The following is a 20,279-nucleotide window of genomic DNA, read 5'->3' as shown; positions in this document are numbered from 1 at the left end:
AAAAGTGTATTATATTAAATTTAATCGCATTTATAATGTAAAAATGTATACAGTTCAAATACAGCCAATTCATAATAAAAAAGATAGACGCCATATTAAAAATGGTATTGTTTATTGCGTCGTATAAGTATATATTAATATTTTACCATCTTATATCAAGCAAATATTTTGTTAGTGTTCTTTAATACAGGATGGCTAATTACTTATATTGTTATAACCTACAAAATGTAATCTTTAATAGTTTGTTAATGGAACCACCATATAAATGACTGCTCTAAATTTATAGTTACAATAATCAATTACACCTAAAATGCTTTTATACTTCTACAAAAAGAAACCAATATAACATAATCAAATTTACTAGTAGTATAATATTACATAGTATACTTCCTTCCAAAAAGAAAAAATACATATCACTTTACAGTTACAGTACTATATACACACTCTACGAAACTAAATGTCATATGAAATACGAGTATTTTTCAAATATAAAATTCATATAACGGGGAAACAATGTAAGTCCTACAATCTGTTAAAAAGTAATACAAATCAATGAATAGTCCATAAAACACAGGTAACTATTCTCAATATTTTTGTTTTCGTAACGATGATAAGTTCATTTAACCTCATTCAAAAATAATTATTCATTGAAACTTAATTTTGCAATCCAAAATGATCTGTTTTCTTATACGCTTGTTTTGTTGATTCTCTTCTTATTAACGTGAATCTATATATTTAGCAATATGATTGTTACTATATTTACATTTTACGATGAAAGGAAAGTATTTTATTTTAACATCTACGAGAATATGGTAGTTTCATAAACGTTACCATGCTATGAACTTGTTACTTTTATATTGATAACAACCCCTTCTTTAAGATTGTATTCATACTTGTTCCTGCAATCTTCACTGTTTCTACGTATTCCTACTTTATTTAGGAAATACTAATTTTACTGTTGAAAATTTGCCATTTCAGAATCGAAGTTTCTCGTTTGATGTAAGCGAAGCAATTTCATTATTAAAATTACTTTTGTTAGAACCTTTCTCTTTTTTAAATATTTTTAATAATACTATATAATATAAAAAATAACTTTAATATTAAGTCCAATATTAAATTCGTATCACCCTCAAATTATATTCTCAATTATCACATTATTGATATTGATAACAAAAGATCGAAAATTTGTCAACTCTTAGTAGCACGAATTTTTATACTGGCAAACATGTCGCTAGTGTCGTCTAATAACCTAAATGTATCGTTTGCTACTAAAAGCACGAAAATAATTAAAATTTCTTAAATTTACGGTAACTTGCTGACGGACTAGTCGAAAAATATACGAAAACTTGAAAATTTGGCAATCGCTTTTCTCTTCGGAACAGTTGTAAATTATGCTATACATTTCTTCACAATTCGTCAAATAACGAACGGAATTGTAAAAAAATGTTTAGCGTGTAAAACAATTTCACGCATTATTTACATCTATTTAAAATTTTAAGAACTTTGTTCTACTTTTCTCTGGAAATTATTTTTATGAATGAAAATAAAATAGGCAAGTCTCAATTATATCGTAGCTGTTTCAGACTTTACCAGATCCACGCAAACTGTGTGACTAATAGTTGAAACATGCGCAGATCCATTATTGTCGGAACTGATAATATTTAAAGACGAAATTTTGGCACGTTGATATGCAACTACTGTATTTAAACTTAAAAACCTGAAAATAAATTGTTCCATTAATATAGTCTGGTATAAAAAAGTCGCATATTAAAATCAAGAAAAACATTGCAAACTGACCTTATACACACGTACATCACCAATAATGCAGTACCAGCTGCAAACATTCTAATAATGGGACCCTCTACTAATTGAATAAGTGTCCAGGCTGCAGCTGAAGACCCACACATTGTCGTAACAATAGCAATAGTTTGTAAACAATGACGTGAAGTTATACTATTTTGCCAATCCAACCTATCTGCATGTTCAACGTTATACTGTGCGCCACACACTTTACACGTGAGACTATCAGTATTTGCAGAGCTCTGAAATGTATACAATAGATGTAATATCCAGTAAAAGAGTTCAAAAGAAGCAAAAAATAAATGTCAATATCCTACCTCGACTAACCATCGACGTAAACAATTATGGTGAACCGCGCTTACGTCACCTCTACATTGGCAAGGTTGAATTAATGGGCCAGCATCTTGCCTGTCGCTATCGTAACAAATCCAACAATCTTTACTACTAATCGAAGCTCCGTCCGAGAAGAGTGCAGCGTCCTGTTCTCCACTTTTGTCTTGTAACTCAATTTCTTTAACGTACTTTGAGTGATCTAGTCTTTTCAGAATACGCTTTGGATTCAAAATCCATAATTGTTCTGGACTATGTATTTGATATGAAAGAATGCATTATTAGATAAAATAATTGTAACTTGAATTAAAGAAATTCTGTTGCAAATTGTAATTATATACCGATACACACCTAAAACAATTCCATAACACGCAGGGAAACCACAATACTACTCCAACCTCAATGACACGGAAAACGACGTCATGCCAATTTCTGCTGTACAGAGGAACTCTGTAAAAAAAAAAATAAACGAATGAATATTGAGCAAATGAAAAATAATCAATTTATACAGGATGAACCTTTTAAATTATTTTTGGACTCACTTAGTTTTCCAAAATTCGCTAAGCATTTCGCTGCACAAAAATCCAACAATAATGAAAAGCATAAAAGCTTGTGATAATAATCCAATACGAGACTGGTGCAATTGAGACATATTTATTTGTTGTTGTTGTTCCTCCGATATTTGCGATGTACTCGGAACAGGATCGAACAGTTTTGCAGTAACTTGTTCCTCAGCATTATCTTTTAAATCAGAGACAATGCGTTTGTTCACAATTGTACTACCTTGATAGTCATACAAAAATCCACCTCGAACCTAAAACAAGTTATTTTAATATAATGTACTTGTACATTTCATGTGTATATAAGGTGACATACCTTGAAAAAGACTTCTACTCCATAGATCAAGAAAAAGACCACAACAATGAACAAAAGCACTGCATAACATCCGTTAAAGATATGGGTATGAAAGCTCTGAAAAAATTAAGTTTCTGTATGTATTTGGAATTAATAATTGTACTATAATATATTATTTATTTTTTTGTTTAATTTACCTGATCCTCTTGTGAATATATTTGAGCGGTAATAAATTCTGCCAATAGCAAAGAATATGTCAACACATTGAATACAACAAACCCCATAAATGATTTTGATAGAAATTGTGGCTTGTCCCATGATACATCCCGCAAATGAAATACTTCAGCCCAGAAGCATACAATTAACGAGGATCCACTTAAAACAAGTGGATAGTATGCGGATAATAAACTTCTTGACCATCCTTCCTTAAAAGCAGTCTATTAAAAAGTAAAACAATTACAGTTGTTTAATGTAGAACATACATTAAATAATGAAGCACATTGAATATAGTTAGAAGTTGTTTTTTACTTACCGGAGAAGTAAAATATGCTCCTCGAATTAATGAGGCCAGAAATACAATGAAATACAAAACTTTTTGTGTAGTGACCCTACAAGCTCTAAGAAAAGATGGTGCTTTCATTTTTTGCCATTCAGCAACAATACACATAATAAGTTGTATCAGACACACAAATGCCAACATAAAGAATATTGTTGCGAATGCAATGTAGTAACTTAAATTTGGAACATGGCATTCTAATCCATCGAATTGGATCTATAAAATATGATATAAATATTACTTTTAAAATATGTAACATATACTCATACTGTTAACTAATTACACATACACTTGGATAATTATTTAGAGAAGCAAACAAGTATGTTTTTAATATTTACATAAGGATAAAAATTATAATATAGTTTTTATAAATGTTACCTCGCATAAACAAGTACCATTGTGGCATTCTCCATGTCCAGAACAATTTTCATTACCGCAAGTATCATTCCAGGTCATTATCCCGAACTTTATCAATAAAGACAATGGACTCCGTGTACTTAAAGCAATCACTTGTTCCATGATTGCTGCGTGGTAAGCTGACTGTGATTACACAGTCGTAATTAAAATCTGTTGAATGGAAGGAAAAAACAAATATCTTACATATATCAGAAAGAAAGGGAAGTCTATAGTGTTTATTATAACTTGTACAAAATCTTGTAATGATTCAAATATCAGACATAATAAAAAATAACAAAACAAAAGAAATAATCTCTTACTACAGATAATGATAACACATTGTATTGTTTATGGTGTACGAAGTATTTATGAATACTGCTTTCTGCTATTGAAACATTTAATTAAAGAAGAAGAGATAAATTACATTATGCACAGGATTATAAGTACATATAACAAAAATAATTCATAAATAAATTTTACAAACAATGTCATAAAATTGATTGCAGTCAAATAATAACAATCAATACGAGATTAATTAAACGAAAGAATAATTTCGATGCTATTCAAACTCACTATCGAATCGTACAATCCACCGTAGTCACTTTTAGTTTTTCTTAATGTAAATATAATGAGACAGTCCAAGTGTAGTTCTAATATCAAGCCACCTACGCAACAATTTAGCACCTCGTCAGTTGTCAGTGCCACTGCATTTTTAATACGTACTGACATCAGATCAATTGGATGTCATTGCTGGTCATTTTTTCAACATTTTCAGGCGAAACTAACGCAGAACTATAAATAAACTGTCATCGAATTACGCGTTTAATTCCTACAGTGTACTTTATACCTACAGAGTGCGAATTGACGTTCTCGTTTCTCTGGTTGTCGACCATTGATAATAGTAACGTAAGATGATGAAAATGACTAACGAAGTGAGAAATGTCGATAAGCTTCCTTTCTTATCTACTTTTAGCTAATTAACAATTTTAACAAAGGCTTAATTATATAATCCAATATAGTCCTATTCGCTGGAAAACAGAAACGCTTAATAATTTCGAGGACTGATTTTAAGACGTGAAAGGTGACAATTATCGTTTATCGTTATCCCAGTGTCTTGAAATTAATTTTAAGCTAAGTATATAAAATTCATTTACATTTTATTTAAAAAATGTATTTTCTATATACAGGGTGTTCCAAAAATGTTGTAACACCTTGAAAGAGGTGGTTCGGGAGGTGATTTGAAACAACTTTTTCCTTAGCGAAAATGTTGTTTCAAATCATTTCCTGAATCACCCTTTTCAAGGTGTTACAACATTTTTGGGACACCCTGTATATAATTCGGATGTCCTGAGCACAGATGCAAGCTGACCAATGGGATTCTCTCACGAAGCACCTGGTTTACTACTAAAGCTCATCTTTTCATTAGATAGTTTTGGATAGCTCATAGAAATAAATGTTACTTTAAGAACACATAAATTACTCTCAGTCAAAGAGTTGTAAGTTTGCGAACAGTTTCCAGTAGTTTCCAGGTGATACTAGGTGATACGCTACAACTATAACGTCGATTCGTAATAAAGTATATAGTTTAAAGTTCAATAAAGTACTCTGCTTATTTCATTTGAAAAAGTATGTATTTCTTTACGATATCTGATTCTTCTTAACATTGAATCGATTTCTACTTTCGTTCGAAAAAATATCAAATGTTACATAATATCTATTTTACACTTACAAATCTCTTAACCTGTCATAATACAATATATCGATTTGTTAAAATTAATACAAATTAAATGATACATTCAACTGCTTCGACATACAGTCATCTTTTATGTTTCATATATAAAAGTCTTTTGTGTAAATTTAATTAATTCGTGTAGTATGTAATGTTATTGAAAGCTTGTAGTTACACCCTATTGAAAATTATTTTTTACATAAGTACTTGCAGCACGCGATAACAGTTTTGATTGAAAACGAAAAACTAGGCAAATGACTATTTGGAAATCAATATAATATTTATTATAAAATATATTGTATAAAAATATGTGTAATATGTATTAAACAATTTAATACTTTTATGTAAATTTACAATGTGTCTAAATTTCAGATGTCGGAAGCACGTTTGTCAAAACCTAACCTTCGTAATTTGCATACTTTACAAGCTAAAAGGCTTTTGCCAATTTCTGTAGGAATTTCTATAGCTGCTGGTTTACTCTATAAGGTGTTGATATGCGATCCATATGAGAAAAGACTTGAAGACTTTTACAAGTAAACAAAATCCAACAATAATTTGCTTATATTTTCTATATCTCTCAATTTTTAACAAATATTATGTTTTGTTGTAGAACATATGATGCTGAGGCAGCATTAAAAAGAATGAACGATGCTGGACTTATGCAGTCTTGCCCGAAATAAATGAGAAAAGATGAAAAGATTAGTGTTAATAAGAGATTGCATCTGTCAAGTCATGTACATATTTAATAAATAAATATAATAGAAACTGATTTTATTTGAGACATACATTTGAAAGATTGGTATAACCTAATGTTATGTGGTACATCCTCAGTTTAAGTGTTGTCTATGGTATAATTATCATTTAAGTTACTATTTTTGTTTGCATCGTATTTTTTTACAGTAATAATGAATTCAAAAGAAATAAAGAATATGTTAACTATTGTACAGTTGAAAATTCATTTATTATTCGTATGAATGTTTTAGCTAAAGGGGATACACCTACAGAAAAATGAATTTCATATTTTCAATTATTCTTTACAAGAAAATGTGTATATTCATGATACATATATATCATTTTTTTAAATTTATTTTGAAACCCGAAACGTACTATTCATTTACAAAAGTAATAATATACTTCGTGCTACACCGAAAGTTGTAGTAAATTACTCGTATCCAGTATCTGTATTTGTAAAATATGAAGAAATATGGGCTGTAATGGAATATTTATGAATGCAATAATAAATATTAAGTTGAAACGAATCTAAGTAGCAAGAGGTTAGAAAATTTCAATGTTAAAATGATTGGCAAGATGGCGCCTCTTAAATACCCAGCGTGCCCCGCGCGATTGATTTGCGCATGTCAGTTGTTCGCATTGCAAATGGCGGCTCCTTGTTATTGTTCATGGCGTTTTATGACTTGTCCCTTTATATTACCGATTATGTCGAGTTTTTTCGTGATTCCTACCGCGCGCTGTGTGCAGAAAGTGAAGTAAGACTTGCGCGGCATATTTTAGATTAAAATTAGTGCTCCTGTGGTGTGGCTGCGTGCATTTTGGACGCGAGAAATCCCGCACGAAGTTGGAAAGAAATGGGGTAACGTTAAAATTTTCTTGTATTCATACGGTATTGAATCGTTCGGTGCAAAGACTGAAGTGAGGCTCGTTGGCCACTGTGCCGTTCGTTTTCGGTTTTTAATGTTGTTTTCGATAAGTATACGCGACTGGAAAACATGCAGGAAGGCTGCGAAATAAAAATGTTTCGACTTTTGACGGTCTATCTTGAGCATGCTTGAGACCACTTCACGTACACCTCCCCCGACGGACAAAATGGTGGCCCCCCGATATCCAGTGCTCTGGATGCCTATTTTGCCAAAAATCATTATGGAAATCGTTAAAACGAGTCATTTCTTCATCAAAATACTAAATTCCGATTAAAGCGACAATTGACGTTAACGCGTCCGATTAAAAAAAGTATTCTATAACCTATTTTCTTCTATATAGAAGTTGTGCCCCCGTCTTATGGCCCAAAAGATTTTAATTGCAGTTCGCGAGTGGTAAGACTTAATCCAAACTCGTTTACTTTATATATGTCCGACGATTCTGTAAATATCGGCCAAGTAATCGATGTTAATTGTATAGTTTTTTCATTAATCGGTGTAATTTGACGAAAATCACGATCAAATTATAACCTAAATAGTAATGCTCGTTGGCCTCACTTTTTGTTTATGCACTATGTTTTCGTAAGTGTTTTGTTTCGACAACACATGTCAATTTTATGTTCGAATTTTATGTTTTCGACATGGGATTTCAATTTATGCTATTGCTCTCTTCTTTTTAGCCACCAATGACCAAGTTTTTTATTTACAATATATTTTTTTGCGAAAATTTCTGTACGGTTTATATTTTTATAGTATCGCTACACCCAGTTTTACGCAAATATCTAATGATTTTCTCAACTATAGCTTTTAGATAATTGCTGTAATAAAATAAAATCGTATTAAAACTTTATACCATTAATTTAATAATTGTAATCACGAAAATATTACAAAATTCTGTTTGTACTTTTGCTTTGTCATTTGCATTAAGCATCCAAATGTTTAGATTATACTTAATGTAAATTTATCTAATGTAATTGGAGACTCATTCAGGAATCATATAATATTATTTTGCTTTTGATTTATATTTAAATTTTAATGTGAACATATGTATGTTGATAATTATGTTAAGTTTTCAGATGCATACATTATTAATTCATATTTTATTAAGATAAGTTCAGTGTATACTTAAATATTCATGTTATATTCTCATTCCTTAATTTTTTGGTTTCATTTTATTTGTACTTCATTATGCACTTCTATTGTATCTGTTTTGTTAGTAATTAATAATAAATACACTGCACCTTTTACATTACTTAATATAAATTTCTTGGTATAGTAGTGTAGCTATTAAACATCCACTGTGTATTTCTATATTGAGAAATACAATTAATGAGAAATGCTATAGATAATGCAATGTGTGATTACATCTTGGATGTTTTCAAAACTTTTAATAAACATTTTAAATTTTGTAAATGAATTATTTATTGAACAAAGATTATAGATTTCTTTTGTATAACATGTATAAATTAATATTGGTATTTTATTATGTCAAATTAAAGTGAACCTCCTATATCCACACACTCAATTTGCCAAACATTTTATTATTTGAACAGAGTGTCTTCTTAATATTAGAAAAGTAATTGTTATATTATCCTTAAATTTTATCGTCCAAACAATTATTAGTTTCTATTAGTATTAAACACATAAACATTTATATTGTATTCATATTATTATACATAACAACTATATGTTATACAGATTGTCTAATGAAAATGTATTATTTTGCTCCATAGAAACATTAAGCATATTAATTAGTGCTGGAGTGGTTTGGAGCTGTCGGTTTAGAACCGACGGGCAAACATCCTATCGCTACATACTATAGTGATACCCTGAGGCGTTCGTAAGCTCTCTGGGTAGTTATGTGATTTGTAGTTGGTAAGTATGAAAATTTGTTTCTCAATTAATGCAGTGTATTAAATAAATATTAGTGGTTGTTTATTTGACATAATAATATGCACCTAGTTGGAATGAAGATAGAATATAATATATATTATTGATTCTTTTATAAACAAAACAAATTAAATGTCATAAGTATGATTTTTATTTTATCTTTACAGTAGATTGGTTTAAGTGTTTTATGAAATTACAATGATGACATTACTTCAGTCAATTAGGTATCAATTTATTGTGCATTTTAGTCATGGCGGCTGATAGCGATGGTGATCTGATTGAGACGGTGGTAACGTGTGTGGGTGACCTGGAAGATCCTGAGTTTCCACACAAGTTTAAAATTATTATCGATCGTCTGAAATCTTTGCTTTGCAAAGGTAACTCTTGCATATAAAAATTATTCTAAATTTTTTAATTTAAAAATAACATTGATATAGAGCACAACATACAACAATGTTATGGGTGAATTATATTATTTTACAATTTGTAGATAAAGGGGATGGTTTAAGAATAAATAAAGTAGAGCCATGGAATTCTGTCAGAGTCACATTTTCAATACCCAGAGAAGCTGCACTACGTCTTAGAGAATTAGCAGCTCAGGGTTCTCCGACACTTACACAGCTTGGGATTCTTTCGGTGCAAGTTGAAGGAGATCAGGTAATACACATGTGTGAATATAAATCAATTGTATGTTTAATAGTTTTTTTTTTTTTTTTTTATGTTATACATATATTTAATCCAAAATAAAATAAAAGAAGACCGTTAAATGTTTAATTTGTGGGTTTGGTGTATTAGGTAATATCATTGAGGATAGCCAACCGCTTTAGTGGAGAGACACAAGAAATTGTGTTACATTCAGGACCCTCGCAAGACAGTGGTGCCAAATCTCAAAATGAACCCACTAGCAATACAGCTAATGTTGACAGTGATCCTCAGACAGCTTTACCTGGTCCAAGTAATACATCTAGTATTTCATCTGCATTACGTAACGTGGCTCAAATAATAGCAGCTGGTATGTTTCTATCATTCACATAAAATTAAAATTGTTTCTATCAGCTCATATGTAAACTTTTATATATAACTTTCGCGTTATTTCAGGTACATCGTCAGAAAAAGCTCCACAGTTCCGTTCTCCAAACGTAGTTGCACCTACGGACTGTGATCCCATCCCATCGTTTCTTGCAAAATCTGTACAGTCAACATCAGGCAATAGCAACGTTGGTGCCTCTGGAAATCAACAAACAGTAACTAATTCCAGTGCTTCGTCCAGGAATACTTATAATGGTCCATTCCCATTTGCCAGTATGACTCATGCTGCCCAAGCGATACATAGTCGCGAGTCACAAGCAACAACAATTAAAAATGCTATGCAATTCAAGCATCATGTACAGCCACCTCCGCCTTATCCTGCTCAAGAGAATTTGGCGACAGTAACAACATTAACGACTGGTCATACTACTACTCAATCGGTCGTATCGGTTGGTCAGCTGACGAATCAGTACAAGTCTTCGATTACCACTACATCTAGTCTGTCACCAAACAATAACAATTTGACAGGGAATTCAAATGGTAATGGAAATCAAGTTGCTCTGTCCAGTCCACTTCTCGTAAATCTTTTGCAAAACGATGCTGGCGCGCATCCGAATAATGTGATACCTGGCCAGAAAATGTTGCCACCAGCTGTAATCGATAGTTCCGGAATCACCAGTCGTATGAGACCTACTAAGAAACCAACGGTTAGAAGGAAAGATTTAGCCTCGCCTAGCGAATCGCCACCAAATTTAGATTCGCTTAGGACGGAAGACCTCATCGGAGGAACGACAGTCATTCCTGACCTATCTCAATCTTCTACGTCTGCATTTGCAACTGTTAATGTTAATCAACCTTCAACTATTCCTCAACAACTTCCCGTCAATGTAATTGGCGGATCTGGACAAACTATGGCACAACAAATAGTGCATCAAACCTCGACTAGCGGACAAATGCAACAATCTGCATCCTCGTTGCATGCTCAAGTACAAATACAACAAAAATATCCCATTAGACAAGAGTTGGCTTACAGGCCTTCGCAGGTGCAACTGCAAGGTCAACTACCGATCAGGCATCCGGTGAATGGACAACAAATTCGTACACCTTTGCAGCAACGACAATTGCTACTACAACAACAGCATCAAGTTTTAACTCAGCAGCAACAGAATATAAATACTTCGCAGCTGCTTACACAACAAACTTCGACGCAGCAACAACCCTCGGTACAGCAACAAACTGTAAATACATCGTTACAATCCACATCAGTTTCGAGTCAACCGCTTTTACAACAACAGCAATTAATGCAGCACTCAACGGTAAACATTAATGTTCCACAACAACGGCTAAGTTACTTAAACAATCAACGGCAACAAACTCCTCCTCCCTATTCGCGACAACCGGTTCCACAGCAGTCTCACTTAGGACAGCAGAATCAAGCGCTGAACGTGCAACAACAATTGCATCATAATCAACTTAAAAACATGAATGTTAATACCAGTACCACAACTGATTTCCGATACGGACAAAGTCAAAACATTCTCAGTAGAAATTATCAAGCTGCACCTAGTAATGCCAACGGGACCACGTGGAACGCACAAAGTACTACAATTCCACAAGGTGCTCAGGTCAACACTGCTCGTCTGCCAACTACGAACCAGGTTTCAGGTGCCTTCACTCAATGTGGATCTCAACCCAATCACGTTTCTGCCAATAACGCCGCTTCACCTGTTACCAAGGTCGAACCATCCGAATCTCCTAAGCCCGAAGAAGAGACACCTGAACCAGAATACACATCAACTGGTAAAATACGGCAGTTTCTCATTAACCCTTTAACCGGACATCTGGAACCAATGCCTAGCGAAAGTTCGGATTCAGAGCCAGAAAGTGCGGTGGATAACCAAGACGATTTCTTTTCCTTTCCATCCCCATCGAATGATCGATCAAATTCCATATTTTCCGACGACGACGCAGACAGTAATTTCTCAAGAAGGAACGACACGACAACAAACACAGATCAGTCGGATTCAGAGACCACGGTGAAATCTACTGCCAGCGAGGGAAGTTTAAAGCACAGTAGAATAAAATCTAGAGACACTACCCAAAGTCCGATGCCTGGAGAAAAAATCAAACTAAGACTAAAATTGGAAAAATCCGAACCCGTCACGCCAGCTTACAAAGTCGACGTTTCGTTCGTGAACACACCACCGATTAGAAAAGCCGATAAGTCAGTAAATAAAATGTTTAACGCTGGTATTCCCAATTCTGGGACCGGCGATGAACCAAGAGTGCCTCCATTACACATTTCCTTAAGAGGACGTAATGCTTCGGTAGTACAAATCAGAAAAAAGGAAAAAAAATCACTGAAAGACGGCGAATCTGATCCGACTAGTATAAAAAGGCGGGGCAAATTGAAGAAAATGAAAGAGTGTATCGATGGGAACAAATTATTGCAAAAGAAGTCATCGTTAAGCATGATTATAGGTACCTCGTCTGCATCCAAATTACCTTTATCGAATTCTACGATGATCAACAGCACTAACACTATTAGTAAAGTCAACAATTTACTTCAAACCGTTGTATCAAAACCTAATGCCTTAAAACAAGAATTACCAGTAGATGTACGCGTTCAAGCTAGCATTACGAAACCGAGTTCAAGTAAAAGCAACGATGTCGATGACATACCGTTGAATAGTAGAATACCATCACCTTCCAAACATAAGAGTACTGTTTTGAATCAGTCTTTGAATACGCAACAATCCTTGACAAAAAATCAAGTGGAACTGGACGTCCAAAACCATATGCAAGAACATAAAATAGGCGGAGGTAAGACATACTATATATTCTATATAATATATTCTATATATTCTATAATAATTACGTAAGAATATTGAGATTTCCGTATCGTTATTGTTTGACAAAAACATTACTTTTTCAAGTGGTTTTTTTCATATTTATATACAATTTTATAGGTAAAACCAAAAGAAGAGACTCCAAAAAGAAATCAGAATCAGGAGATGGTTTACATCGTGAACAAAATTTGTTATCAGGTGGTAGAATTTTGGATAACCAAGCGAAATGGAGGAAACTTAATTATAAGGGCGATTCGAGCCAGTCGCTAAGAAAAACTGATGTCCTTTTGGCTGGAAATGATTTTAATGCAGTGAAGAAAGTGGGAGAAATTAGGAGAACGAGCGATAGCGAGATCAATAGATCAGCGATCGAGAAGAATAATACCTTGAATGCCATTGCTTCTAGATTAACGGAAGTAAATGGTGTAAAAAAGAATCTACTCAGTCAAGAAAAAAGAAGAAGATTAAGTTTAATGGATGAAAAAGATCTGCACTTAGGAGGTAAATATTATTCCCATGTTCTTAGTTCATTTTTTAATGAGTTATTTAATACTAATTTATTAATTAATTCTTCTAAATACCTTACAGAATCTCAAGATGCAGACGCTACACATTTTAATAGCCAGAAGACCGTCCCTGAATGTTCTTCTGCTAATACTGTTCCAAATACTAATACGAAACCTGCCAACAAACCATCGTTTGAAAACGAGAACCCTGGATTAATACCTTCGAGTATGCCCACACAGAACGATACGAATTTGTCTACCAATGTTGAAAGTAAAGTATCTGTGCACGTAGAAACTGCGGTGAAAACTGCACAGTCGTCTGTAAATAGGATTATCTCTGGAAAAAATAAGATGGAATCGGATAATTGTAAGACAAATTCTAGCATGGCAACAAAAAGTCAAAATATCGGTCAAAAATTAAAAAACCATATGGTTTTAAAGAGTGATACCCATGCCGCGATTAACAGGCATAATAAAATAGAACATTTTGGACACAAAAGAGTGATTCAAAATCATATGAAACAAGTCGATAGATCTGCAATAGAGAACAAGGTGGATAATACGCAAAGGATTAGCTTACTGAAAACCACGCAAGCTTCGGTAATAGGAAACTCAGTGGACCAAGTTCCCAGATCCCAAACCATTGATCTACCTTCCAGCAAACCAATTCTACCAATCGGGGAAATCAATGTGACGGAAGCGAAAGTAAAGCAGAAATTGCTTGAAACTACCGTTCCAATCGCAATTGGAGTAGATCCAAGCACAGAAAGAGTCAGCAGCGGGGGAGGCGGTGAAGATTCAGGTATCGAGTCGATGGATGCTCTTTCGGAGAAGTCACCGAATCAAGGGGAGTCTCCTTTGCATAGGCCAGCGACCGAATCAGTAACGCAAAGCAGCGCAAAGACTGCTGTCCAAGGGGAATCCTCCCTATCAACCACCAATAAGAACGTGCCTTCCTCAACTAGTAGTAGTGATATGTGTTCAAATTCCCATTCGGAACTTCTAAAGTCCAGTGGTCCGCAAAGGTTAAGTCCTGTATCCGTAGCAAGTTATCTTGAGAATCATATAAATCGCAATATATCAAACTCCAGTGAACACGATACAAAAGACGTACCTAGTGAAAAATCGACTTCATCGACATCGAGAACTGGTGGTCGTAGTGACTTGGTTGCTAGTTTAGAAGCAACCGATAACGATAAAAGTGTATCCAGTCCTTTGGTGACGGGATCGGTGACTATTGTGACAACTTCTGTACCCAGTAATGTGGATAGTGATAACTTATTGCAATGCGCGCAGCAACAAACAAATGACTTTTCCGAAAAAGACAGTTGTAGCATTAAATTAGAAGGTTCTATTAATCAGCACGATCAGGGTAAGACAAATATTAAACACGATGTACCGCGAGCCGTCGAGAGTGCGTCCGAAGACAATGTAAAAACAGTCATAGATGGTAACAGTGCAATTAGATTAAGTGACGAACCTCGTGGACAAAATAGCAATGGTGTGCCTGTAATACAAAATCATGTTGCTTATAGTAATGTAAAGACAGAAAAACTTGATAATACGGTTACAAATGAGGCTAGCACAGTGACAGACAATTCGTGTTCCAATAGTCAGAGTTTCGGTTCTGAAATCAAAGTAGAATCTAAAGTTAATACAAAGGTCGACGATACAAGGCAAAACGATCGGTCGGATACTTCGAAAAGCTCTAGCATTTCTTTAAGCACAACAACCGTTAAGTTAGAACAATGTTCCGATCAAAACCAAAAATCTAATGTACAAAGTCATCAACAAATATCAGTTAGAGAGCCTTCTATGAATCTTCAGAAAGTTACAGATGATTTGGTTAAGAAAATTGTAAACGATGCAAGTGATATAAGTATAGGTATTCAGTCACCCCTGGGTGAAGATCCTCAGCCGATTAGAATTACCCCACCATTGTATACGTACTCTAATTCGGTAGTTTTACAACGGGATGAGACTCCAAGCCCAGCAGCACAAAATCCAGAAGTAGATTCTAGCGACGTGGAACATGTTAAAAGGAAGCGTAGGAGAAAACAGGAATTAGAAGGGCGACAGGACGTCATATGTATAGAAGATAACGACGAGGCACAATTTGTCGAAAGGTTGAATTCAAACAATTCGGACGATTATGTTAAGCGACCACCGAAGTCATTGTTGGAACAACTTCTCATTGAAATTCCAAATGACACTAACGAGAAAAGATCTTTGAGAACTAGATCTCAAAAATTGAACAGTCCTGATATCGTAAAAACTCCGAAAAGTAGTCCTCATGGTCCTAATAAATTAGAAGAAAGACGCAGCATATCGCCATATGCTAAAGCAAGTCCTAAGTTGGGAGTGTCAAAATTATCTCCTAACACGACAATAAAAGTTGGAAAAAGAAAACGCCAAGAAAGCGAGAGTTCTGTAGCGTCTAGTACCGCTGATGATCCACAACCAAGACCAGGAAAACGAAAATGTTCCGAGAATGCCGCAGAACTTATTAAAGCTTGCATGGGTGTAGATGAAACTGGTTCTTTAAAGAAACAAGTACCTGTCAAAGAAGAACAGTCAAAAAAAGGATTCAGCATATTGGCTAAGGCTAAGAAAGGTGTTTATTCTATTTTATAATTCACTGAATTAATATGATTTGACGTATTAGTGTATTATAAGTAAAGTTGGGCATATTTTTATCTAGATAATGAGTAACGAATAACATACTATTTAGATACACTCTTATTCATGAGTCACGAATAATACATTATTCCTTATACCTTATTTAAATAACATTTTCTTCGAATAACGAAAATGGACAGATGAATATGTATGTCGTTATGTAACCGAGAAAACTCATGCATATGCATGCGCGTATGTAAAGGACTGTTTTCTTATTTACATAACAAATAAATATTTATTCGTCCGCCATTGTTATTCGAATAAAAATGTTTTATTCGTATGGGATGCCTTGTATACATAACAATGTCTTAATTAAATATTAGATGGGTGTTTTTTTCCGCTTATGGTTTCTTATAAAATAATAAAGACTGCCAAAAACAGAGTATTCAAAGTGCCAATTATGATCCATGAAAATTTGTGTTAATATTGAAAGTAATTGTCATTAACACGTGTCAATGAAGCTGAGATACATACACGTATGTGTATTTGCGTATACGAATATGGATATATTTCGATAGTTCCATAATTCACTTGCACAAGAAATCAAGTGTTACATAAGTATCTCTTAATCTCAGTCGTGCGTTTCTCAATTTATGACAAATTGCTTTTACATCGCTTGTTAATATTGTGTTAGAATTGGACCTGAACATTTTGATACGAGCGTTTTTGTATTTTTAGGTCCCATTGTGGTAGAAGTTGATTCGTCTGATGATGAACCATTGATTGAATCTGTAGGAAAAGCAAGAATGCGATTATCAGACGAAACATCCGCTGCATCTCCAAAATCTAAAGATCAAAAGTAAGCAACACCGGTGCATTCTTTTAGCAGCAGTGCATATCTGAATATGTCAGAGATTTGAGAGCCCCGCTACGTAAATAAATTTCTGTTATTCTAGAACAAATACAAGCACAACTGTTTCTGGCAGTCAAATTAATTCCAGTAATATATCAAATTTCAATGCCAGTAATAGAGTGCAAAGAGAGAGCCGTTTATTAACAACCAAACAACCGGGTACAACCGCGGTAGTTAGTGCTGGAAAGGAAAGGCTACGAGGTACTTCCGCGTCCAGTAACGAATCCTTAGGAGAGGTAACAACGAGAAGGTCTGTACGCCAAAATACGGCATCGCCACTGGCAACACCAGCGAGCAATACAAGAGGTGCAACTAGATCTACGGAAGATATTACTAGACGGAAAACTCGAAGTGGTGCTGGTATGTAAAATGTTTAAACACGCTATAAGTATAACTAATTATTAATCAAATAAATATTCACGCTCATTTAAAATGTTCGTATGTTACTATGGATAAGCTGGACTTCACATTTGCACGTGATATATAAAATTTCAAAGATAGATGATTCTCTCATAAATATTTATGACAGTATAATTTATACACTGTGTACTTCACATACCATTTTAATTGAAAACACCTCGTACAGCGGGAACATTGTTTTAGTAACAGCTGAGGCAGCAGAGCAGGCGAAACGGAGACGAATATCCCGAGAAAACAAATGACCTTCGGGAAGTGACCTTGACAGTGATTAGCTACCGTCGCTCGTCAAGGCCTGTCCGACTGATTGTGTATCTGTTGTAAGTGGTTATGTGATCGCCGTGTGGCTGGACCCCACCTGGTGAAACTGTATGCGTCAATAGCGCACAATGCTGCTGTACATGTAGCAGGAGTATCGTGTTTTGGAGTGCTGGATGGTATTCAAATTCTTTTTGTTACAGTAGAACATACGTTGAGTTTCATTGACTATAAATGTGTACACGTTGTATTCTATAATATTAAAACTACTATTGGAAGTGAATTTCTTAGACACTTAGGAATACCATGATTGTTATGTTTTTAAATGTTTAAACCATTCGTCGACAAAAGCAAGAAATAAAAGTAATTTTGCTATTTTCCTGACCGTCTAGCGTTCTCAATTACACTGTACTCCTAAACAGCAAAGTTTAGTTACTCAGAATAATCTGCTCAATGCATGAAACTTTAAAACTAAGTAACTGAACTGATCTAAAACTGCCGAGTCGATGTGCAACTTTCTTTTGCCAAGCTTTTGTGATCCTGTATTTAATTTTTAAACGAAATTTAAATGGACGTCATTTAATAGTAAATCTATAAAATATTTTCTTTACATTACCAGTGCATTCTAAATCTTTAAATTGACTATGTAATATTACCCTATTAGACTCTAATTGGAGTAAGTATTAATACATTAATTATTATTCAAAATCAAAAGAGTTCGTGTGAATAAAAAAATCAATTAACATTTAGAGGAATCCTCATTTTTTCGGTATCGTTATTAGCAATTGTTGATACAGGTTAATGGTAAAAGAAAGTCGAAATTTATAATCTATTAAACATAAAATCTGACTGTACTGCCGTAAATAATGTACGTTTCTGAAAGACAAATTTCATTAACTGGTGGGGCTTAAGTCGCTACTCCGACAACTTCACTGATAGACTTTGTTTGAAAATATTTCGTTTACATTTCAATTACATTTTAATTCATTTATCGCATAAATAATTATACACGAATGGAAAGACTCTGCCACATTATTACTCAAAACAATACACTCTCTTTAAGGATGTAAATGAAAATACTTCTTCAAATCCATGTATATTCATAAAACAAGACTTCTCAAAAATATTTGTAGGACAATCATACTTTTTTATATATATACACATTGAAACTTGCTAAACTTTGCTTACGATACCTTTTCCTTCATGGTTTTCTTAAGTTTGACTCAATTATGACAAAAATTATGTAATTCATAGTACTATAAGTTCTCTATTTTTCTTGTCTTATTGAACATGGTCTTTCAGTAGGAAGTTCGTCTTGGGTTACAATATTGCAGAGGTCAAAGGGTATAAGGTTATTAAAAAGGATTTATTTTATTTATGAAACATAAACAGAATGTTGGGATACATCGTGCATAAATATATATGAGAATAATAGGAATAATTATAATAGAAAAGCGATTAAAACAATGTTAATTTGATAGGTAATATATGAATGAATATATTTTGTAAATAATTTCTTGTAAAGATACATAAAGCACCCCTCGTTGTACATATAAGAACTGTTTAAATTTTTATTAAATTAGTAATAATTCAAATTGTGCAACGTCGTCATAATATTAATTATTCTTCGTGATTGTGCACTGAGAACGCTAGTAGCACCCTTTTGGCAAACTTAAAAGATACGAGGATGTGTATACATACGTACATATAATGCATATGTATGTGTGTGATGTATATGACCTATTGTTTTTGTGAACAGATAATCTAGTTTTATATTGTATAAATGTAAATTATACAGTTGAGAGTTGGAAGTTCTAAGTGAGCCTGTGATAGCCATCATAGCACTTTATATTGAGAACTTGCATTTAGAAAGTCTTACTGCTTATTTACTTTAATTTTTCTGTAATTATACGTACGTTCCATTATTTTCATTAAGTATGTATTTGCAAATTAAATTACCTTAAAAATAAAAAAATCGTGACGGTTACTTTATATTGAATTGTTTTATATGACATAAAACATTAAAAAAATTGTATCATGAGCAATTTGTAAGTATTGTCAAACTTACATTAATGCATAAGAAATAAATAAATAAATCTGAACTTGGTTCAGAATCATACGAATCTTTTAAAAATATGCTTTCATTTCTCCAGAAAAATTGTTTTGTTTCTTAGTCCAAGATCGTTAAATTTTTCGAAGTATCTTGAATGAAAACCTTTTGTTCGTATTGCCTATTAAAGCTTTGGTGGCTATCGGGCAGCACGTCATGTTTCAAAGGGATATTTCTGTCATATGAATGTTGAGTACCGAATTTAATTATATTCGAAATAGGAAAAATGTTAATAAATTTATTCATTGCATAAAATCATAACCACTCTGGATTGGAATTTTGTTTATTTTTTTCTCTTTTTAATATTACATTAAATTATTTAGTTAGATCATTTCTTGTTTAACAGAATTTATTTCAATGAATCTTG

General features: G+C 33.4%; 3 protein-coding genes across 8 annotated transcripts in view; 1 reads left to right on the top strand and 2 right to left on the bottom strand.

Moving 5' to 3' along the window:
- Positions 1-20,279, bottom strand: part of LOC128890472 (ornithine decarboxylase 2-like) — a 107,023-nt gene that overhangs the window by 11,640 nt on the left and 75,104 nt on the right. The window lies entirely within an intron of this gene.
- LOC128890467 (uncharacterized) lies at positions 344-4,830 on the bottom strand. Of its 2 annotated transcripts, none has more exons than XM_054148976.1 (10): positions 4,607-4,830; positions 3,920-4,108; positions 3,518-3,757; positions 3,183-3,422; positions 3,007-3,102; positions 2,673-2,944; positions 2,482-2,580; positions 2,118-2,382; positions 1,798-2,042; positions 344-1,717 (listed from the first exon to the last, which is right to left on the bottom strand). In XM_054148976.1, the coding sequence occupies exons 2-10, from the start codon at positions 4,058-4,060 to the stop codon at positions 1,564-1,566; spliced, it is 1,752 nt and encodes a 583-aa protein (XP_054004951.1). In that variant the 5' UTR covers positions 4,061-4,108; positions 4,607-4,830; the 3' UTR covers positions 344-1,563. The 2 variants fall into 2 exon arrangements, with proteins under 2 accessions (XP_054004951.1, XP_054004950.1); XM_054148975.1 differs by having other exon boundaries at positions 4,511-4,829.
- On the top strand, positions 7,054-20,085 carry LOC128890456 (uncharacterized). 5 transcript variants are annotated; one of them, XM_054148937.1, is made up of 12 exons: positions 7,054-7,257; positions 7,665-7,717; positions 9,055-9,196; positions 9,460-9,588; positions 9,702-9,868; positions 10,007-10,223; positions 10,310-13,063; positions 13,210-13,590; positions 13,678-16,209; positions 16,953-17,073; positions 17,171-17,487; positions 17,731-20,085. In XM_054148937.1, the coding sequence occupies exons 4-12, from the start codon at positions 9,462-9,464 to the stop codon at positions 17,787-17,789; spliced, it is 6,675 nt and encodes a 2,224-aa protein (XP_054004912.1). In that variant the 5' UTR covers positions 7,054-7,257; positions 7,665-7,717; positions 9,055-9,196; positions 9,460-9,461; the 3' UTR covers positions 17,790-20,085. The 5 variants fall into 5 exon arrangements, 4 of the variants coding, with proteins under 4 accessions (XP_054004912.1, XP_054004914.1, XP_054004910.1 ...); XM_054148939.1 differs by lacking the exon at positions 7,665-7,717 and having other exon boundaries at positions 17,240-17,487; XM_054148935.1 differs by lacking the exon at positions 7,665-7,717.

Source organism: Hylaeus anthracinus, unplaced genomic scaffold, assembly GCF_026225885.1.
Source record: "Hylaeus anthracinus isolate JK02 unplaced genomic scaffold, UHH_iyHylAnth1.0_haploid 12000, whole genome shotgun sequence".
NCBI lineage: Eukaryota > Metazoa > Arthropoda > Insecta > Hymenoptera > Colletidae > Hylaeus > Hylaeus anthracinus.
The sequence above is the reverse complement of the archived record's forward strand: the minus strand, read 5'-3'. Positions and strand labels throughout refer to the sequence as shown.